Source organism: Opisthocomus hoazin, chromosome 14, assembly GCF_030867145.1.
Source record: "Opisthocomus hoazin isolate bOpiHoa1 chromosome 14, bOpiHoa1.hap1, whole genome shotgun sequence".
Taxonomy (NCBI): Eukaryota; Metazoa; Chordata; class Aves; order Opisthocomiformes; family Opisthocomidae; genus Opisthocomus; species Opisthocomus hoazin.
Genome location: NC_134427.1, coordinates 2,038,476 through 2,060,617, shown reverse-complemented (window position 1 = coordinate 2,060,617; position 22,142 = coordinate 2,038,476). Strand labels below are relative to the sequence as shown.

General features: G+C 56.2%; 2 protein-coding genes across 2 annotated transcripts; both read right to left on the bottom strand.

Annotated features, from left to right (window-relative positions):
- Positions 1–281: 281 nt before the first annotated feature.
- On the bottom strand, positions 282–8,348 carry GPR174 (G protein-coupled receptor 174). Its single transcript, XM_009937646.2, has 3 exons — positions 8,297–8,348; positions 6,080–6,152; positions 282–1,883 (listed from the first exon to the last, which is right to left on the bottom strand). The coding sequence occupies exon 3, from the start codon at positions 1,484–1,486 to the stop codon at positions 506–508; it is 981 nt and encodes a 326-aa protein (XP_009935948.2). The 5' UTR covers positions 1,487–1,883; positions 6,080–6,152; positions 8,297–8,348; the 3' UTR covers positions 282–505.
- Positions 8,349–14,795: 6,447 nt separating this feature from the next.
- LOC104332247 (putative P2Y purinoceptor 10) lies at positions 14,796–20,654 on the bottom strand. Its single transcript, XM_009937645.2, has 2 exons — positions 20,518–20,654; positions 14,796–17,046 (listed from the first exon to the last, which is right to left on the bottom strand). Exon 2 carries the CDS (start codon positions 16,994–16,996, stop codon positions 15,881–15,883), a length of 1,116 nt encoding a protein of 371 aa, XP_009935947.2. The 5' UTR covers positions 16,997–17,046; positions 20,518–20,654; the 3' UTR covers positions 14,796–15,880.
- Positions 20,655–22,142: the final 1,488 nt, after the last annotated feature.

Below are 22,142 nucleotides of genomic sequence, written 5' to 3'. Positions count from 1 at the left end.
CTACTGGATTGTCTTTGCTTCAGAAATATGTAATTCTGTTTCACCTACTCGTTTTTAGGATAAAATTCTTTCTGCGTGGTAAGACCCCGAAGTCTTTGCTGCCTCTTGTTGAAGCCGGGGTGCGTGAGCAGGACACGGCCAGGCAATGGCCCCACCAGTGACAGCGGGGCACGGCATTGCCTCTTGCTGCAGGTCCACGTCCTCCTCCTGCTGCCAAAGCCACCGTGCTCCCGGCTGCCCAGCTCAGAAATCGGGCTGGTGGGAATTGCACCGTGTCATTTATATACAGAGAAAAATTGCAACCAAAGTATTAAATCAACATATTTTTGTTCAGGTTAGAGTTTTGGGGGGAATTTTGTTTGTTTTTCTCCAGCTCTCACTGAAATCAGCAGAAGCTTCTCCGAGTCATCACTCTCAGCCTTCTGGGGGGAAAATAAAAAATGGGCCAAACCCCAAAATAGAGTGAACATCTGAAGTCCTGGCGACTGTCTGAGGAAGGCCAGCGCTAGCAGTCCATGGCGTTCTGGCTGAGCACGTCTCTGGAGTGCTTCCTCGCGTAACTGAGGCTGTGGAGCTGGATGCTGTCTTGCAGATCCTGCCTGGAAAGGCGTCTCCTGAACTCGTCTGTAGTGAAGTAGTAGATGACCGGGTCCACGCAGGAGTTCAAGCTGGCAAGGCACAGAGCGACGACGTGGAACACTGAAATCACCTTTTGGACGCACCCGTTTTTAATCTTTTTGGTTTTGACAAAGAAATCTAGCGGAAAGCTGATGTGGTAAGGTGCAAAGCAAATCAGAAATACCAGAGCGCAGGTGAGAATCATCTTTAAGGCCTTTTTTTTCTCTCCGAGGTCATGTGAAGCAGAATTTTTTTCTTTTAGTGATAAGATAGTCTTCCACGAGCAGTATAGGATGATGAGTAGGGGTGTGATGAACCCCACCAATTCGCCGATTGTCATCATTGCGATGGAGGTGGGGAGCTCCACGTCCTTTACGGGGAGATCCACAAAACACGTGTTTTTGGTATCCTGGTGAAGTCTGAGCAGCGGGAAGGGCAAACAGCCGACGCAGACCACGACCCACCCAACGATGCTGATATACACATCACAGATGCGCTTGCAGTCGTTGAATTTGAATGGGTACATAAGAAACAAATACCGTCTTACGCTGATGCAGACCAAGAAGTAGATGCTTGCGTACATATTGACGTACTTCAGGTAGAAGCAGAGCATGCAGAGGCCTCCTCCAAATTCCCACGTCCCGGTCAAGTAGTAGAAAATCCTCAGGGGCAAGGACAAAACCTGCGACAAGTCGGCAATGGCTAAATTGATCATAAATATTACGGCCCTTTTAGTCTCTTTCATGTACCCGTAGAAGACCCACAAAGCTAACGTGTTTCCTATTAGTCCAGGGATCAGGATGAAGGTGTACGTAATGGCGTAGTAGGGCTTGAGGTCTGTTTCGGTGCAGGTCGAGCTGTTCGTCATGGTTGTGCTCCAGATGCGTGCTCAACCCCGGCATGGTAACATGTTCCTGCAGCCCGGCTGTCCTCAGGTTGTCGGCGCTGAAACAGAGAAGTTCAGCCTTGGCATCCGTGTGCGAGGCTTCCGTCACCAGGTCATCGTGTCCGCTCTGGGGAGGAGCTTCGTTATGGGGTGAGCGAGTTAATTAAAGTCCCACTCCTTGCGTTTTGCTCATGCTCTTCGTCAGAAGTTACCTGACCTGACTCTGGTTGCTTGGGAGGGGATCCACACCGAGAAATGCATCGTCACGTGCCGAAGCAGCCGACACTTCGTTGCCGGAGCTGCCCCTTGGTCACCTCTTGGGTGGCATTTCAGCCACTGCTCTCAACGCGGGAGTCTGACAGCCGGCATGGCCCCGCAGCTGAAAGACAGAAAGGTGTGGTTAGAACGTCGTGGGGCGAGACGGGGCTTAGGAAGCAGAAGGTACAGGAAAGCACCCGTCGCCCCCGATCGCGGGACACATTTAACTTGCGGCCGGGTTTCTGCGGCTGCGTCTTTCCCAGCTCCACCTTTCCCATCCGAAGCTCCCTTTGCCTCCGGTTGCCTTGGTCTCCCTGTGCCCGAGCGTGTGGCCAGCGCAGAGATGCTCCGGCAAGCGCCGTGCCTGCATCCCGGCTCGCTGAGAGATGCTCTCGCCTCGCGCAGCGCTCGCGGGTTTGACGCTCCCCTGGCCTTCCCAGGAAAGCCCTTCAGAAACCTCCCGCCCGCACCGCGGCTGCGGAGAGCCGAGAAGGTGACGGAACGACATCTGCCCCGTATGTAAATGAGCCCGACGTGCGCCTGAGAAAGGAACATTTCCCACCAGTGCTGCTGCTGCTGCGGCGCGGAGCCAAGGTCCATGTCGGTGGCATTCACCGAACCGGGGTCGACTTTTCCATTTCTCTTTCATAAATAGAATATAGAACATGCTTGCACGCAAGCACGGACAACTGGCCCATGTATGAAACACTTTTTGCTGCAGAACTACCTGCTTTCTGTTCACAGAGTCACAGAATGGTCGGGGTTAGCAGGGCCCTCTGTGGGTCACCCAGCCCAATCCCCTGCCCAAGCAGGGTCACCCAGAGCAGGCTGCACAGCACCGCGGCCAGGCGGGGCTGGAATATCTCCAGAGAAGGAGACTCCACAGCCTCCCTGGGCAGCCTGGGCCAGGGCTCCGTCACCCTCAGAGGGAAGAAGTTCTTCCTCGGGTTCAGCTGGAGCTTCCTCGGCTTCAGTTTGTGCCCATTGCCCCTTGTCCTGTCGCTGGGCACCACTGGAAAGAGTCTGGCCCCGTCCTCCTGACCCCCACCCTGCAGATATTTATGGGCATTTCTAAGGTCCCCTCTCAGCCTTGTCTTCTCCAGGCTGAACAAGCCCAGCTCCCTCAGCCTCTCCTCGTAGGAGAGATGCTCCAGTCCCCTCATCATCCTCTCAGCCCTTTGCTGGACTCTCTCCAGTAGCTCCTCATCTTTCTTGAAGTGGGGAGTCCAGAACTGGACACAGCACTCCAGATGGGGCCTCCCCAGGGCAGAGCAGAGGGGGAGGAGAACCTCCCTCGACCTGCTGGCCACACTCCTCCTGTTAAATTTGACTTTCCCACAGCTGCTTTTTCTGAACCTTTCCTTTACCCGTCTTGCGCGGTGACTGCCGTGGCTGTTGGAAATACAAGATATTGTCACTGAGGTGCCTGTAGGTGGACTTTATTTGAATGGTAAGCAGCCAATCTTATCTGAATCTGTCAGGAAAAAAAAAACAACCAGATCTGATAAATAGAGAGGAAATTCAGATCTCTGTCCAGACTCTCTTAGGTTTGCCCTTTGCTTCAGCGTGAAGAGTTAACCCGCAGGCCTCGGTGGGAGAAGCTTGTAGGTACCAACCAAGACGTCCAAGGCACATTTACAAAGGCAAAATTACATCCTGCTGCATTCCCTGATGTTTTTTCCTGTGCTTTTAGGTACAGGTGTTAAAAAGGGAACATTTATTGGTAAAGCCAGCGTTCAACACTTGTCAGCATGATGGCACCAAAGCTTTGAAGCAGCTCGGAGTGGAAACAGAAGATCTTCTGCAAAAGGAAACCGTTCAGGGGGGTGACTCGTCCGTGTCCGCTTGTGTCGTGTCTCTTGTGTAGCGTGGAGTGAGGAGCCCGCTGAGGCCGAGATCTCTTCCTTCCTTCCAGGGAGCCAGCATCTAACGGAGCCAGTAGAGCGAAACGGCTCGTGAAATAATCCCGTTAAACTTCAGAAACGCCAATTAATAAGCCGTGGTGTTAATTAGCCTTCTGCTCAAAGACTTTCCAATTCTTTTATTCGTTCTCCACCCTACTTCTGCTGCACAAACCTGCATGACTGTTTCTAGAAGTGTGAGTAATCTCTTTGTCATGCAGGAAAACGAACTGGTGCTCACCTACTCCTTAGGTTTGGTCTGTCGCTGGTGGGTGACTTGGGCCCGGGGCTTTGGTTTCCGTTTGCTGGAGCTTGACTGGTGCAAGTAGCTGGGAGAGGGTTGTGGATGTGGCTGGTTTTTGGCAGTACATGTCATGCCGTGGGGTTCCCTGGGGCTCCAGAGCTCGCCCCAGGCAGCTGGTTAACCCCTCTGGAGCTTCCTGACAGCGGCACCCACTTCGAGCAGGTTCCTCCCTTCTCCTCTGTACTGGAATCGAGCCAAACCATTTGGCCAAAACCAGCACATCCTCCCCGAGGGGTCAGAAATTGCCTTGCTGGGCTTGAAAAAATGCTGAGTATAGGTACAGGCAGAGCAGGCTGCGCTGGGAAGGCATCCGGAGCTGCTTCGTGGGGACTGGTACGTGTAGAGGATGGGATGGATGCTCGCTTTGGTGACGGCTTCCCATGAAGACGTGCCCGGCTTTACTGTTACAGCAAACTCCTCAGCATGGCGTGTCCGGGCTTCCCATCCTGCCGGGGCATCCGAGCTAAACAACTGCACTGCAGGTCCCTGGGCTGTGCCCGGGCAGCGGGACCGGGGCACCGGCGACCGGGTGCATCCGCTCACTCCCGGAGAGCTCCTCCGTTCCTCTCGGCTTCCCAGATACCAGCGCCGTGCCCAGGGACGTGGGCAGCCTGCCCGGCAGAGCCAGCCTTGGGTTGATTTTCCCTTTTTTTCCCGCAGAATGTCTCAGCTCCTTGCCTGGAGTTTGCTCTGAGGCGCCAGCGGCGAGGAGCTGGGGTGACTTTGCGGTGCCATCGCTCGCTGCCCGTACCAGCGTCCCGCTCCTGCAGACACTCCTGTGCCCAGCTGGCCCCACGTCCGTGAACGCTGCTCGGGCAGGGCTACGCCTGGTTGGGGAGCATCTTAGCAAGGTAAAGCCCACGACCCGCATCACCCAGCTCTTCCTCCTGCTGATTTTTTAATTTTTTTTTTTTTTTTTTAAAAAACAAGCGTGTCTTTCCTCTCATCTCTTGCCGAGAGAAAGTTGCTTTTGCAGAGCAACTTTCCTGCAGCACCATCCTCGTCCCCCTCCTGCCTGGCCCCGGGGCAGGGATGCGCTGGCAGCACCTTCTGCCTCTCCCGGGGGCTGCAGACCCGCAGCACGGGGGGTCCCAGCAAGCCCAGCTAAACCTGGGGAGCAGCGAGGGGGCTCGCCCAGGACACCCCAAAATGCCCCTGCGAGAACGGCCGCCCTCGGAGGCGGGGGTAAGAAACACGGCGATGTGAGAAACTGCGCTTTGGAAATCCCAAGCAGTAAGACTGCAAGGCTCAGCCAACTGCGCTGTGTAAAAACCAGCAGGATGCTAAAAAAAGCTCCAGAAAGAGGAAATTTTGCGTCGTACGCTCTGCGCTCGCTTCCCCTCGGTGCAGGGGCTGGCTGCGGCGGTAGGTGTGAGACTCTCCCAGGCACGGCTTCCTTCTTCCCCAAACGGTTTTTCCACCCCTTGTTTTGCCGAGGAGACCCCGCCATCAGCCAGCTCACCCCACGGGATGGAGACTTCTCGTTTGTAGAGTCAGGAGCACCAGGCAGGGCTTGCAGCCACCGGGCACGTACCATGTAAAGTGTTTTGTGTGTGCCGAAGGGCAGCTGTGTACCCTGTGAACACGTGTGGGAGCAGCTACAACACTCATGGGCCTGGGGTGCAGTGGGGCTCTACCCCCACCCACATCAGAGCCCATCAAACCCACACAGCTCCTCACCTGAGGGTGGTTATACCTGACCCGGTCAACCCAGGACCCTTGTTAGCAAATCCGCTGGGTTTTACCCCGGGAGGCAAAGCCACAGCAGCTCTTAAAAGCCAGCTCGGTGGAGGAATGGCTCTTCAGCTCATCTGGGGGAAAGCAGCCTGTGGCTAGGTGAGGTTTGTGGGTGCTGGGTCTCTCCTGGAGCCCAGGATGCTGCCCAGCACCTCCTGCTCCCTCCCAGGACCAGGGGGACAGATCAGCCTGGCCGGATCCTGCTGTAAAGCACCGTTCTTGTGAGGACTGCTGCTGGGCCAGGTGAGCAGCGTGGGCACCCCGTGTTTGGTGGGGGGCCAGCGTTTGCGCCGTCAGAACACGTGAAGCCCGTGGCAGAGGTGACACGGGCAGAGCAGCCGCTGGTGATGCTCCCAGTGCCATCTCCTGACTTACCCTTTGGGGGGGAGGCTCGGGCGTGCTGTGGGCTGGGACCTCTCTTCTGGTTTTCCTCCTTCTCCTCCACAGCCTAAAACAAAAGGAAAACGTGCGCAGGGGTGACTTCAAACAGAAATTTTGTTTCCCGCTGGAGCGGTGCGGTGGTGGCCCTGTCCTTTGCCCTGTGTGGTTGGCCGGGGGTGTGGGGACATGGAGCTGGCCCAGGGGCTGGAGCACGGCAGCGGTGTCCTGTGCCCAGCTTCTCCCAGTAACCACTGGTTTTCTGTGTCCACTGAAGTAAGAGATAACCGCCAGTAGTAATAACTAGTAGGTATTAACTGAAACTGCAAATAATAGAAATATAAACACATCATTGCATAGGATTGTTGTTTAGTTATTTTAAAAAAAGTCAGGAGGGATGAAGGTTTTTCTCCCTTCAGCCATTTTCTGGTGGATATTTGGGTTTTAGATCTTCTTCTGCAGGAGCAGCGTTGCTTCTTTGCTGTGCTAACTGCGGAGATTTCCCTCTTTTATTTCCTTTTCGGTAGCATCTGCCCACAGAGGCCATAGAGCTTTTGCTGGGCATCCTTGGGACCTCCTGTGGTTTTTCCCCTGCGTTCCCCTGACCCGAGCACCTCCGGGGTCCCACCCGTGGCCTCGGGAGCATCCCTCCCCTCGCCCAGCATCCGTTCTGCACCGTGCTCCGGGTTGCCAGGACACGTTTGCAAGGCGATGGGGGTGAGAAGGGCTGGTTTGTGTTTGGAGCCAGCCGCGGCGTGGCAGAGCAGGTGCCCGCTCGCCCGTCTGACTCCTGGGGTTACCGGAGTCACTGCGGGTGGTGAAGGTTTGTTCTGGGGGGGGGGGGGGGGGGGAAAGGCAGTGAGACAGCCAGGACTTCACAGGTTAGAACCGGGGCATTGGCACAGTGAAGTGAAAAGGTTTCTTGCTCTTTGTTCTTTCATTAATTTCTCATTTGCTCGTTATGGAGGTATCTGGGTGTTTCCGTGGCGTGCCTACCCCCTGCCTTGCCCTGCTCCCTGCCTTTCCGCCCATGTCCACGCTGGGCTGCCAGCATCTGCTCGAGGGAGATTCCCTCACAGACCTGAGATTGTGGGAAGGGGCTGGGGAGAGGGGCTGGGAAGAGGGGCTGGCTGCGCGTCGGTGGGCAATGAGTCAGGCGGGTGGGCAGGCAGCCGGCGATGCCGGGGGAATTCGGCTGGGTAAACTCCAAGAATATGGAGGCAAAAACAAGCGCTCTGGTTTAATGCCGTGTGAAATATGCTGCTTTTGCCCTCTAATCCTTTGCAAAAGCTCTCGTCCTCCCCTGTCAATATTTATCCTGGTTAAAAAGGGAAAATAAATTCCGAGCGCGGGGCTGTGTGCTGGCCTGATCCCCCACCCCTCTTCCCCCGTCCTGGCACACCCGGCCATCCCTGGTAGATGTGCGCGGTGACGAGCACCGAAGCCGGGAGTTTTCCACCCGGACGGTCAGCGCACACCCGCCCAGCGACGCGCAGCCCTCTGCCCGCGCTCGCCGGCAGCAGCACGGATGACCCTGCCTTCTCCCTGCCCCCCTTCTTGCCAGTAAGTGGAAAATTGCTGGTGGAAAGTCAGCGTGCGGCCGCTTCGCCAGGAGCAGACTGTTTGGGAATAACCCAGTGGATGAAGGCAGCGAGGCGAACCCAGGCCAGAGCGGGTGAAGCGGACCGGGGAGCACCGTGCTCGTGGAGACGGGGCTGCCTGGCCGCGGCGTCCGCTCGCGGACGGGTCCCTGCGCCAGCAGCCACGGGTTCTGCGGAGGTCACGGATCGCCGCGGTGGAGGTTATTCTTAAACACAGCTTCTTCACGCTCGCGTTGCAGTAAGAGAAAATAGGGTCTGAAGCCTCGTGGTGGGCTATTTTGGGTGAAGCTGAACCCCTCCTCCCTCGGAGCGGCAGAGCATCTCGTGAGCGCTCGCACGAGCTCGCTCTGCTGAGAAGTGGAGATGGCGGCTCCTCGCCCGTTCCTGGGCTTAGCCTGCGGCTCCTCGCCTCTACCCCTTTGCTTTTGGAGGTCTGCGGGGGTCGGGGGTTAATGCTGCACCCCGCTGCCTCTCGACGGGGTGTCCCCATCCCCTCCCGGCACTTCGAGCGAGAAGTGGCACCAAGCCTCCGTTGCAGTCATCAAAACTAAAGCCCAATTTAAACCCGTGAGCCTGAATCGACGGTAACCAGGGATAAAAACATCGGTCCTACCTCTGCTGTCTGACGGGCTGCTCTGGCGTGACCCCGCGGGCCCCGATCCGTGGGTGCCGGCGGTGGGTCCCCACCCCTCGACGTGCAAAGCAAAAGTGCAACTGCCGGCAGCCGCAGCCTGCGCGGGAGGGGAGCGGAACGGAACGGGACGGGGCCCTCCCCGGCCGGCAGCACCATCTACACCGCTCCTCCTGCCCGCCGGCCCAGCCGGACCCGGCCCTCCTGCGTTCTCTCTTCTTTTTTTTTTTTCTGTGGTTAGATATATATATATATCTATATAGGCGTTGTTGGGTTGGGGGTGTTTCAGAAACGGCCACGGCATGGCAGTCGCCGTTTGCTGCGAGGCTGCCATCGCCCCGGCCATCTCCCCCGCTGCCAGGGGTGGTGGGGGGCTCGACGCCCCGGCAGCACCCGCCCGAAGCCGCGTGGGCTCCCGACACCCACTCAGAGACCCCTCCGGCGAAGGACCCGGAGCGAACGAGGCTGATGAAGCAACATGCTGCATCAGTTATCTTCCTCTCCCTCCCTCAGCTTGCCGGGAGAGTTCCTTCGCTCTCACCTGGAGGTGTTTGTCCCTGCCCCCAGCGCTTTGGGGGGCTTCGCACCGTCGCGCCGCAGCCCTTCCCGCCCCGCTTTGCGCTTCCCCAAGCGCGGGAGGTTCCCCACCCTCATTATTTTCTTATTCAGTGGATCCCTGCAGCTCACATGGAGCAAGCCAAGGACTCCTCCCCGTGAACCCTCGTGCCACGAAGCGGTGTCGCCCGTCACCGCGGCCCCGCGGCTCGGCACCCGTGGGTGCTCGGCAGGCAGCGGGCATCGGCAGAGGGCAGTGCCGGCTGCGGCGCGGGCTGCTCCCTTCCCCGTGCGGCACCGGCCCTCCCAGAGGTTGGAAAAGCAGCGCTGCTGTAGCGATCCCTGGCTCAAGAAGTATCAAAACCAATATTTTCCAGATCAAGAGGGATTGAGGATTCCTGAAATTATTTGTGACTTTAATTTGCATGTATTCTCTTTTTTTTTTTTCATGTCTGCTCGGGAAGACAGGGCTTCTCTTGCAGCATGGCTTGTGGAGAGGGTCCCGGGGGCCAGGCGGTGCGTCCCCCACCATGGCAGGTACCAGGCTCTCAGCAACACCTGCTCCTGTAAAGCACCATCGATTTACTTGTACAACGATTCCAGCTTATGGCAGGGGCTGTGTAGCTCTATACTCCTTTTTATTGTGGTTTATAGGGAATTCATCTCCTGGGCGCATCGTGGGCTGTTGCAGCCTCGCGGCGTGCCGGGTTTGTCGTCGCTGCCGTGGCTCAGCTCCTCGCTGGGGCTTTGCAGCTCGTGCCTGCTAAAACACAGGTGCCTTCACCTGTTTCAGCAGCTGGCACTCCATTAAATCTTCTTGCCTTTTCCTGAAGCCCAGTGATTACTTAACGTGCCTTAATTAACCTTGTGTGGGAGCTAGAGCTCTCAGCACGGCGGGATCTTGGCTGCCGAGGTGTCCCCTTGGGCGCGGGGATGGATGAGTCTGCTGACGCTTCTGGGCTAGGAGCAGCGCAGGCTCGGGGCTCGCTGCTGTGGTGGAGCCTCCTGGGAGCTGTGCAGAGACCTTGGTGGGGTGTTGGCTCGGTTCACGCTGGTCTGGGAGCGTTTCGGTGATTGCAGTGGGATCCGGGATGCAAAACTTTCCCCCTGCTTGCCAGCACCTCCTGGCAGCCGCCTCTGCCGTGCGCTCTCACGCTTTGCAAAGCGTTTTCACTGTAGTTATGTAAAGAAAAACCTTTTATTTCCTCTCCCTCACCCCAAAATCGTGTGATGTGGAAGCTGGCAGTGCCCAGGCTCAGCTCCTGCCCCGCCAGCCTTCCCCTGCGTGGCCTTGGCACCCGAGGGGGACGGCTCGGACACCGCTTTAAGGGACAGCAGAGCTGGGGCCGGTCCCAAGGCTGAGGGCAGTGCCACCCTGGCCATGGCAGAACCGCACCGGGGCTCTGAAGACGATGCCTCTTTCTTTTCTTTTCCCAACCAAACATGTGATGGATGCCTTTGCGCTTTCATTTCCGCCGGAGCCGGCCTATTTATGAGAAAGCCTAGCCCTCGCGTGGGGCAGCGAGTCTATTTACTGTACGGGTAGACTTTTTGCTTCAAAAACACCTTTCGGAGCATAACCATATCCTGTTTTGCCGGTGCCAGGCTCTGCGTGCAGCTGGCGCGCGTCGCCGCCGCCGTCCATCCCGTTTCCCGTCACCCCGGGAGCCGTCGCGGGCGCTGGCTCGGCCCCTTCCCGGGGCGCGTGGGTGGGAGCCCCAGGGCTCGCCTTTACCGGCAGCGGACGCCGGGCTCCGAGCTGTGCTGTCCCCGGCACCGGGCGTGCGGTGGCAGCGCTGGCTGAGGCCTTCCCAAAGCTGCCATGGCTGAGGCCACCAAAAATCAGCTGAGCACCAAATCACAAAGCAATCACTTCATAGTACAAGATATTATTTAATATGTCTGTTTTTTTCTTATATTATTTATACTGCCTGACAGGAGGATGTAGTGAGGCGGGGGTTGGTCTCTTCTCCCAAATAACCAGTGATACGATGAGAAGCAATGACCTCAAGCTGCGCCAGGGGAGGTTTAGATTGGATATTTAGAAAAATTTTTTTACTGAAAGAGCGGTCAGGCGTTGGACCAGGCTGCCCAGGGAGGTGGTGGAGTCCTCATCCCTGGAGGGGTTCAAAAAATGTGTGGATGTGGCACTTGGGGACACGGTTTGGCAGGCGTGGTGGGGTTGGCTTGACGTTTAGACTTGTCTTAGAGGTCTTTTCCAACCTTAATGATTCTAGGATTTTATATTATCTTACAAAAATGAGAAATTTTCAGTTCATCTGAGCTTGTGCTTCATCACCTCGTAGGAGATCCTCAGGCAGAAACAGTTAAGGTCTTTCTCATCCACGGAGCCAGGGACGCAGCCGTGCTGCTTTCACCGGGACGGGGCTAAAACCTTCTGGATTTTCCTCCCCAGTCTCAGTGCCTGCCCCGTCCGCCTACGGCAGGGGAATTTTCTTTAAGCAAACAAAAAAATTCCCCCTTCAGAGGAGCAGAACTGAGCGATCGGCGTGGCAATTCCTGCTGGATCGGGCTTGCTGACTGCCGCAAGGTTGAGGCTTTGGCTGCTTCTCAGGGCAGAGCTGACCCTTCGGACACGGCCGTGGCATTGACGCAGAGTTCCCCAAACCCTGTCTGGGTATCTAAACGGGTGTCTAGATGTATCTGGGTCTCTAAAACGGTGCTGTCCCCTCGAACCCCGGGGGCTGGGCTTCGCAGGGCGTTGCTGGCTGAGCCCGTGAATCAGAAAATTGGACTTGGGTCTGATGAAGTCATCACCGTCTGGAAAACAGCTCTCCAGCTTGGCTTGGTTTGAAGCAGCCAAATCTGCTTCTCGCGCTCAGAACCAGAGTTGGGGCGTTCATTCCTTTGCCAGGCGCAGCGCTTGCCGCTCTCCTCGGCGTGAGGTGGGTGGGTGGATGGAGCAGCAGCTCGCTGCCAGCCGTGGTGGCCGGTAGCGCCGTGCCCAAACTCCCCAGAGCCGAGTCCCGCTGCCGGGGAGGCGGTGCGAGCTCTGCCGGGAGCTGGGGCTGAGTGGTTTTCCAGAGGCAAAGTCACTTTACTGGGGCCGGACTGGAAGCATGCGGTCACGGAGGGAGGAAAAAGGTATTTTTAGCAAAGAGAAAAAGCAACCTTCCCTCCTTCCTTGCTGTGCACGAGAGATGTCGTCTTGGCTGTTCTTAAGTACTGCATAATTTTAGGTGTATGTAAGTGTGGTGTGTGTGCAGGGGTGTAGTGTGTATGGATGGACACACAGATATATATATATAAAAAAGCAACTAAGCAGTTCTAGTCAAAGCCAGCTGTAAAGGATTAAGCCATATGGAATAATTCACAGAATCGCAGAATGTTCGGGGTTGGCAGGGCCCTCTGTGGGTCACCCAGCCCAACCCCCTGCCCAAGCAGGGTCACCCAGAGCAGGCTGCACAGCACCGCGGCCAGGCGGGGCTGGAATATCTCCAGAGAAGGAGACTCCACAGCCTCCCTGGGCAGCCTGGGCCAGGGCTCCGTCACCCTCAGAGGGAAGAAGTTCTTCCTCGGGTTCAGCTGGAGCTTCCTCTGCTTCAGTTTGTGCCCATTGCCCCTTGTCCTGTCGCTGGGCACCACTGGAAAGAGTCTGGCCCCGTCCTCCTGACCCCCACCCTGCAGATATTTATGGGCATTTCTAAGGTCCCCTCTCAGCCTTGTCTTCTCCAGGCTGAACAAGCCCAGCTCCCTCAGCCTCTCCTCGTAGGAGAGATGCTCCAGTCCCCTCATCATCCTCTCAGCCCTTTGCTGGACTCTCTCCAGTAGCTCCTCATCTTTCTTGAACTGGGGAGCCCAGAACTGGATGCAGTACTCCAGATGGATGCATGTGAAAAGCTCCAGCTATGTAGTTGTCGGTGCTGGTTCTTGCCCTGCCTGGGTGGGTGTTCCTGCAGCCCCCCTGCCCGCACGCCTTGTTGGGGAGGGAATCGTCACCGCCAAAATTGTCACCAGTGCCTGATGCCTCTACACGCTCGGGCTGGCGAGGCCACCGGGTCCTGGAGCATTGCGCCACGGATTCCTCTGTCAGAAGCGCTGACGATGGCTGGCAGGGCTGGGAGTGCCCGGGGTGAGGGACGTGTGCTTGGTGCTGCTGCCCCTGGACCTGTTCCTGCAGGCATGGCAAGGGTCTGCAGTGCATTGCCTGGAAATTAATGGGGCTGAGGAGCAGCGCTGGGGTTGTTCCTGGCTGGTTTTGCCATGTGAATAAAAGGTTTAATGCCCACAGGTAGTGGCTTTGAGAAAGAAATTCTGAAAGCTCTGAACCCACCCTGTCCTCTACCCCCTGCACATCAGCTCCCAGCCCCTCACTCTCCCTTCGCTCCAAATTTGAGCTCTTCCCCTGTAAGAAGTCAGCTCCCACCTTGACCTCAGCAAAGCAAATCCTCAGTGTGGCAGCTTTTGATCTACACTTTCTTAGGGGCACTGTAGGGACAGACGTCCCCCAGCCCCCTCTGACCTGCTGCCCCCCCTCACCCCCCCCAGCTCTTGCATCTCTGCACTGGGGACCAGCAGCATCCCTGTCTGTCTCTCCCCCCCAGTGCAGCATCCAGGTGACAGAGCTCCCGCTGACCCCACATCCCCACGGTTTGGGTCCCGGCACCCAGCCAGGGTGCCTGCGGCAGCGGGTCTTGGTGGGCTGAGGTGGGACAGGAGGGCTGGTGGGTCTCTCGTGGCCTCCAACGGGCAGAAAGCACCACTCTGCACTGGAAATAGATCTTCCCTCAGGGCTTTGTTCGGGTGAAATCCAGCAAAATCCTTGCTGTGCAGCTCATATAACCCAGAAAGGGATTTTTTTCTGCTGTGTTCCCACTGCACCCTGTGGTGTGGGCGAGCCCGAGAGGTGGCAGGGGCCGCCCGAGTAAGGGTGCTGCCACTGCGTCTCTGCGTGGCAGATGAGTGAGAGTTTTTGTTTTACTTTCTTTTCCTGTTTTCTTTCTGGAAGGGGGAAGCTACGTTACAGAAACGGCAGAAAAGCTGTTGCAATGTGAAAGCTGGCAAAGCCCCACCAGTAGCTGGTAGTACTGGGAAACTCAGAGCTGGCGCTGCCGGTAAGGTCAGAGCCACGCTACGGGCTTTGCCCTCGGTCAGCAGCACTTATAAATATCTAGCTGTGGTTCCTGACGGCTGCTGGGATGTCCACCCCAGCTACTCGGGGTTGTAGCATTGCCAAAAGGCGCTCGCAGGTGAAGGTGCCGGTGGTGTGACTTGTCCGGTCCGTGGCGGCTGCCCAGGGCTGTGCTTGGGTTTCCTGTTTTGCCTCTGCACGCTGCTGGGTCTGTGCCACCCAAAGCAGCTTTTTTCAGCCCTGAAAACCCTTTTTTCTTTAATTTTTTCCCCTCCCACCCCCAAGCAGACAAGGAACATGTGTCCTTTTGTTGCTATTACCTTTTTTTTTTTGAGAGGAGAGGGAGATTCAGGACAGAGCGAGCTGCGGGGCAGCGTGTTTTCTGCCCGTCTCGGTTTTCTGCCCATCCCTGGCACGCTGTAGGTACCAAAGCAAATTCCTCCAGGTTGTCTGGATCTCCCCTCGTCTTTCGAAGACCGGCCTTGGCAGCCGGAGGGTAAACCACCGCCTGCATTTCCCAGAAACGCTCCACGGGTCAGAAATGTGCATCCAATCATCGGCAAAGCTGTTTGCTGTCAAGCTCCCTCTGCCTGCGCTTACTTATAATTCCCCGAGGGTTTTTTGGCATTGCGGTCGTCGATGCTTTAGCCCCCAAGGAGCAAACCTCGTAGACCCCGTGCTGGCCACTGTGTGAGGGGCCGCGATGGCAACGGGGCCTCTCTGAGCCCCAGACTGGGGTCCCCGCCGCGCAGATTGTGCTGCTGCTCCGAGAGCAGACGTGGTGCACAATGAGACTATTTGCAAGCACTTAAAATAATACCCACGATGCTGAAATATGTGTTGAGATCACTTTATTTCCTCCCGAGTTCGAAGCCTTAAGGATGCGCTCAGGTCAGTCTTGTAAACTTTTCTCAGTACCCAGCGAGGGCTGGGACCTTTTCTGGTTTTTAAAGCAAAACCGAGCGGCTCGGGTAACGTCTCAATCTATCACCACAGGCTTCAGCAGAAGGCCAAGCAACACAAGACTCCTAATAAAGACACGGAGGTGGCAACACCAGCTACTGGTCCTCCCTTCTGCGGCTCGCCCCGGGTCTCTACGAGCCGATGAGCCCTGGCAGACATCCTTCATCCTTCCTCCTCTTTGCTCACGGCATCTCCAGTCACAGGCTGTCTTCCAGGTCTTCATCCCCCCCCGATCAGCTGAGCATCCCGCAGCTCCCGGGAGCCAGGCAGGCTGCCCTGCTCAGTCTGGGTGTCTCTTTCAACAGCGGGAGCTGACTCCAGTTTGTTTAAAAACCCTCTTTAACACTGATGTGGATATAGGTTAATACTCTTTGCTTGATATATATTGGTAAAGTTACAGTCTTGCAGTCCAGATTACACGAGGCGAGGTCCAGAGGATTGATTTTTTTTTTGTGCAACGGAAAGAGGTTCGGTTTACATGGAGATAACGAACTGTCCTGGCGTGGAGCCTGGCGTGAGCGCGGTGGGTGCTGTACGTCATCGCAGGGAGCTGCGGTCGGGGCTGGAACTCCCCCGGTGCTGCCTCCCCGAGCTGCTCTGGGGCCGAGCCGCTCGGGACCCGGAAGGAATTGTAAAAATGACAAATATGTAGAAGCACTGAAACAACAGAAATAGGAGGGACCTGGACCCGGCTGCAGTTCAGCGCGGGAGGAGTGCTGGTGTCTGTGACGCCTGTTTGGGGTATTTTAACAAGATCACCATGGAGAACGCTGTAAGGCCAACAGTCCCCAGCGGCAACACCACAGCCAGCAAGTGTTTTTGCATCAAAATGTCCTTCTAGGTCAGATCCTGGTGTCTGTTGCACACAAAGGTAATTCAAGATGTATTTGCAGACCTAATGAAATCCTCGCTCAAGCCAGAAGAAGCACCTACGCAGACAGAAAAGGGCTTGTGTTTCACGAGATGGACTCCAGCAGCAGCTCGTCAGGCGGCATGGGGGGGCTTTCCATGCTGTTTATTCGGCCAAAAATCTTGGGAAGAGACCAAAACTGAAAGCGCGGAAGGTTTCTCCTCTTCATGCGAATGCCGTGGCCGGTTTCGCTGACCGAGAGGCTGCTCCCGCGCCGCATGAACCGAGCCCGCAGGACGGCGCAGCCGTGCTGCAGCAGCTGGTCCTGGAACTCGGAGGTCATGAAGTAGTAGAGGACCGGGTCCAGGCAGCAGTTGAGGCTCGCCAGGCAGAGGGAGATGGGGTGGAAGCGGAGCGTGCTCCTGTGAACGGCGCAGTCCTGGATCATGTTCTCGATCACCATCATGAAGAAGGGGAAGTTGATGTGGTAGGGGGTGAAGCAGATGAAGAAGACGGCGGCGCACATCAAGACCATGCGCAAAGCCTTCTGCTTCTCGCCGGTGCTTTGCAGCTGCGTCGGACACTCCCGCAGGGACTGCCACATCTTCCACGTGCAGCAGGCGATGGTGCCGAAGGGGATGACAAACCCAAAGAGCTCCGCCACCGTCACCAGCGCGATGGAGGCCCCCGGGCTCAGCTGCTTCACCCCCAGGTCCGAGAAGCAGGCGTTTGTGCTGTTGGACAGGGCTGGGCTCCTCACCACGAGCAGGGGTAAGCACGCCGCCCCGACGAAGAGCCAGACGGCAGCGCTGATGGCTGCGTCGTACCGACGCTTCCAGTCCTTGGCTTTGAAGGGGTGGAGGAGGAAGAGGTACCGCTGGATGCTGATGCAGGTGAGGAAGCAAATGCTGGCGTACATGTTGAGGTACTTCAGGTAGAAGCACACCTGGCAAAGAAAACTTCCAAACGGCCAGGAGTGGTTGATGTAGTAATACATCCGTAAGGGCAGCGAGAGGACGTGAGCCAGGTCGGCCACGGCCAGGTTGATCATGAAGATGATGGCTTTGCTCTTCTTGCTGATGAAGCGGCACAAGACCCAGAGGGCAGCGCTGTTGGCCAGGAGGCCGGGGATGAAGATGAGGGTGTACGTGGTCGCGTACAGGGTGGACTGGAAGGACATCTGGGGATCGGTACAGTTCCCGGAGGACGCGTTGCTCTCCATCTCGGCTGAGTCTCTTCACTCATGGGGTGATCAAGAAGGGCGGAGGGTCTCTGCCGGGAGCAAAAACAAATGCTGTGAAGCCAAGAACTCCCCAGTGTTTCCCCACACGGAGTGAACGTGCTTGAGTACAGTGAGGTGTGTGCAAGGTGGGGTGTGTGTGTTGGGGAGGGTGCAGAGCCCGACCCCGCTCACAGGCAGCGATCCCAGGCATCTTCCACGCAGCTCCTTCCCGGAGGATTTGGTACCCTGCCACCCCCGAAGGCGATGCCGCAATTACAGCGACGTCGCAACCGAGCTGCGGAGCGTTAATCTCTTTATTGCTAAGGCCAGAGAGCTGCTTCAGCTCCCTGGGGTTTCTCCAGACCTCTTTGACTGCGTATCGTTTTCTGTCACACTCCCATCAGATTGGTGCTCTCTGTGTCTACAAGTAGTTTTGGTGGGACTGTAAATAGGGGCATTAAATGGATCTAGACGCTGTCTTTTCGGATCCTTGCAGTGGTCCGACGTGAATCGGTGGCGAGGGCAGGAATCACCATCGGCAGGCGACGGTGCTGGCAGGCAGCTGACCGGAGTGGAGGGCAGTGGGAGAGGTGCAGGCAGATCAGACAGATCTATCAGAGCTCTGGCTCCAGGTTTAAGGCCGGGTTTATAAACTAATAGCTGGCCGAACACAGGCCAGTCGCGCTGCCGGTCCTGCTAACTCGATTCCGGCTCTCATGGCGCATTATGCAGGCATCGTGCTGTAGCAACAGAAATTAGCCTCCAGCAACGGTTCAGGATGTGAAGGAAGGTAAATACATCTGTCTTTTAGTTAGAGCAGAAATTCTTTTCATCCATTTATCTGTTTCGCCTCATCCAGCCAGCGCTGATGGCATTAGCGGGTCATGGGGAGTTCGCAGGTCCCCGTGCCGTGCTCTGCAGAGGTGATGGATTTTGCCATTTGTGAGCAAAGCCTGCGGGGAAACAGCCTGCTTTTTTGGGGAAGAGGCAGTTTGGCAGCAGCAGGTTACAAACCAAGGGCCTGTAGCATCGTCTGCAGCAGAACAGTGCCATTTTCCCCTTGGAAATGGAGCCTGTAGCTGCCTGCAAGCCATCGGGCAGCCTGCCCTTCCCCTCCAGGAGACCAGAGCCTGATCTGGCAGAGCCCTGAGCACCTCTTGCCATGGCCACCGAGCCCCTCGATAGTGGTGTTTAATTAAGAAGCAGCCACTGGTGCTGCTTCCCACAGCCCTGAGCCTGGCATTTGCCACGGGGACCGGTTTCACTGCCCGCAGCGGGGACGGGGCTTCTGTGCAGAACTTGGGGTTCCTCTGAGGCACGGGGTGAAGGCTCTCCTGCCCTACTCCTCCTCACCTAGGCAGCTCTTCGGGGGGCTGTCATGTTTTCCATTCCAGGAGGAGGTTATATGTTTATATGCAGATATATATATATATATATATATATATATATATATATATATGAAATAGAGCTATCAGCCTCTCAGTTGGCTGCCTGCTGCCCACACTGCTGGTGCGAGAGGGGTCGGTGCATTTACCCATCACTGTGCCCACATGCAGTGCTCGTGTCCCGGTTCCTGAGCCCTCGCCAAACCGCCTTCCCTGTTTACTGACTTCTCCAGCCTTTGGCTGTGAAAAAGCGAGGCTGAAGTGAAACCTGGGCTGATGCGCTGTTTTGGCTGCTGACTGTGCTTAGCAGGCGGCTCCGGGTCGGAGGTTTCTGATCCCTCTGCTGGGATGGGGCAGGGGAGCGGTGACATCTGGCCCGAGGGGACAGCGGGGGAACAAAACCCTCCGGTCCCTGCAATGTCCTGAAAACCCGTGAGGGGCTCGTGCTCGGTGCTGGCCCCGCTCTCGGCTGGAGCCCTTTGCACCCAGAGACTGTTCAACCCTGGAAAAGTGGTGGCAGGACACCCTGTCTTCACATCCCTGGGGAAAACAGGGAGGGGAAACTGCCAGGGAGCGGGGGGAACGCTGCTGTTCCTGGCTCTCGGCACAGCCTTCCAGCAACAGAGGTGATGCTGCTGGTCTGGGCTTGTGAGCAGGATTATGGGGTGCCCGCTGTCCCCATCCCACCGTCTCCTCCCTGCCACGTGTCTCAGCCCAAATCTAAACCGTGGCCATGGGGAGCCTCCGTGCTGGTTTTCTCCATTTCTTGGCTTTTCCAGGCAGCCCTGGGGTGCCCGTTTCTCGGCGGGAGGGCCGGGTGTCACTCCCAGCAGCCAACGCTGTTGGTTTTTAGGTGCCAGCACCCGTCGGGCACCTGGCAAGAAGGCAGCAGGGAGCTTGCTGCTGGCCTGGGCTCAGCCCGGTGCTCACTCACTGCAACACTTTCTGAAAGGGTGGATTTTTTTTTTGATTTATTGTTGTTTTCCAGTTTTCACCTTCCCTCCTGCCTGCGCCTTGCCGCAAACCCCCCCCAACTCTCCCCGTGTTCTGCTGTCGGTGATGCCGGTGTCGGGGCAGAGATGCTCCCCTGGGCTGTGGCAGGGGTTGGTCCAGGGGCTTCATAGAGCAGGGAGCTGCTATTCCTCGTCTTCCTATTTCATCCACGCGTGGATTTGCACATGGGCAGGAGCTGGGTGGGCTTTTTTTTTTAAGTGGCAAAGCGGAGCTTTATCCCATGGCACGCTGAAACTACAGGGGGGAGGTCAGCGGCGTTGCCAGAGGAGTAAGGCTGCTGGTTGTGGATGTGGCGCTGCGACCCAGTAACCACCCAGTAACCAACTTTGCAATTCATGAGGAGGTTAAGGCAGCTACTGAAACACCCGTGTTTCTCTTTCTGAGCGTGTCAGCAGTATGTGTTCCTGGAGGCGTATGTGGCTGTCGCTGGAAATCGCCTGGCTCCTCTGAATCACGCTGCGCCCCACCCAGCCCTGCATCGCCGCGGTGTTGTAGTTACTACTCCTGGGCTCGCTGGCAAACTCGCCCTCAGCTTTTCCATGGGTTGGTCGGACAAACCGGGCTAAAGCTGCGCCCCAGGCGTGGTGGGGGAGAGCCCCCGGCGCGGGGGGACTGGGGCAGAGCCCCCCTCCGAGCTGGGGATGCTGGGGAAAAAGCAGCTTAAGAGGGAAAATAAAAAAAATCAAACCAAATCAATCCCCTTTTGGCTTGAGATAAGCTCCTGGTTTGAAGTAGCGGAGGCTTTCTGGCACTTGCATATTGAGCAGTAGTTTTGTTTGTTTAATCTAGGCACTAATAGGAAATGTGTAAACAGAGCTGGTCCGTTACGGCAGCTTTTGTCAGCAATGACAAAATTGAAGTATTTTGGGTAAAAGAGGCTTTCCCCACGTACTGCCCCACGCAGCAGCCTGCTCGGAGGCACCGAGCCCCGCTTGCCCACCCTTCGGAGCTGAGTGATACAGAGATACGTGGGCACTGTCAGAAGCTGCTGAGGACGTTGCACCAGCTTCTGCCTGATACGATCTCATGAAGAAGAACTAAAACCGAGCGAGCGACAGCACTGCTCAAAACCATGACAGCTTCAATCTACGGAAGAGAACGCGCAGCAGAAACCCAGCTTACCTTCCTGCGACTCCCATCCTTCGGAGGGGTGACATCCATGCTAGAGAGCGGGAGGAGCGAGCCTGCTGCTTTGATTTCCTCCCGATTTTCGCAGCAGTCCCAGCTCCGGCGACTCCTCGTTAAACTTCCACATGTTTTCGGAGCGCTGGAATCCTGCCGGCATCTGCAGCCCAGTACAGTGGCTGCAGAACAGGAAATCCTGTATTTTGTTTCTCCTCGCCACCGAAAACGTGTACGGCTAATGACGTTAAAACAACTGGGAAGGCGATGACGTCGTTTGGTCCAGCCGCCGCGCGCAGGGGACCTCGGAGCTCGCTTTCCCTCGTTTTGCTCAGAAGCTGTGTTAGGTGACGGCGTCCTTCGGTCCAGCTGCTTCTGCTTTTATCCCCAGTCACTTGCTGTCTGCTTGCTAAACGCTAGAAAATCCAGAAGCAAAAATCTTCCAGTAAGTGCTCGCTGAAGGAAAACTGAAAACTGTGCCAGCGTGAGTTACTGGAAGGCAGCAATTTTCCTTCATTTTCTTGGAAGTTTGGTTAGCCCCAGGCTGTGGAGGCTATAGGCTAGAGCTAAGGGTTTGGACTTGATTTCTGAAATAATATGGTGGCTTAAGGTGGAGTCTTTCCTAAAATACTATTGTTTAAAAAAAAAAACCCCAAACATCATGTGTATTGTTCTTAATTTCTTTTTATTCTTTTTGCCTCCTTTAATTCTTTTCCCATGTATGTATATACACATATATATAACTTTTAGTTCTATTACTGCCAGCTAAGCATCATCTCCTTTCTGAATTGCTGCAAGCTGGCAGGCATATATCGTACTGTGACTTACTATGAGCTGCTGCATTTCCAGCTGAACAGTTTTATTTGATATCTGGTGTTGCACCTCACGGCCCAGGGCTTGTGCCGACGATACGGCTGTTGGCATCTTTCCCTAGCTCACTGCAGGTAATGTATAAATAGAACTATTCTTGCTGTTTCAATCTATTTTCTGCAATTGGTCCTATGATCCTGCAAAACTAACAGAAGCATAACTGTGAAAGAGAAATGAAAGGAGGAAGCTATGATGACCTTAAGTTGTAGAACAAGTCGCGGGCTCAGGGTCTGGGATCAGGCGTGCGTCTTTCCCCGCGGCAGCCGAGCCCACCGGCTCTGCCAGGGTTTCTCCGTGCTGGCTGTGACACCGGCTGCGGGGACCCAAGCGCAATTCCCGTGCCGTGAAGTGCTGCTTCGCGACGGCAGCGCAGAGAACGGAGCAGAGGATCCTCGACCTGAAGTGTCCTGTGGTCGGTGGAGATGCAGTTACTTAAATCCGTTGGTTGACATCCTCATGAAGGCAAAGGCAAAACCGCTTTATATACGGTTTATATACCAGCCTGTATAGATATCTGTGGGATTCTTCACTACCACTTGCTTATCCATCGTGTAGATGTAGCCTGCTAGCGATGAGTACCTGTGAAGCCTCAGGCTGCGTGTCTCAGCTGAGAGCAGAGTGATCTGGAAGATGCGAGAGCTTCTTATCATTCCAGGTTTTCTTCTCTTGCGTCTTTTTTGGCAGCTGACGCTGACCCTCGGAAGGAAGAGCCGTGCTCGTGTGTCTGCAGACCCTTCACCGACTCACAGAAGGGA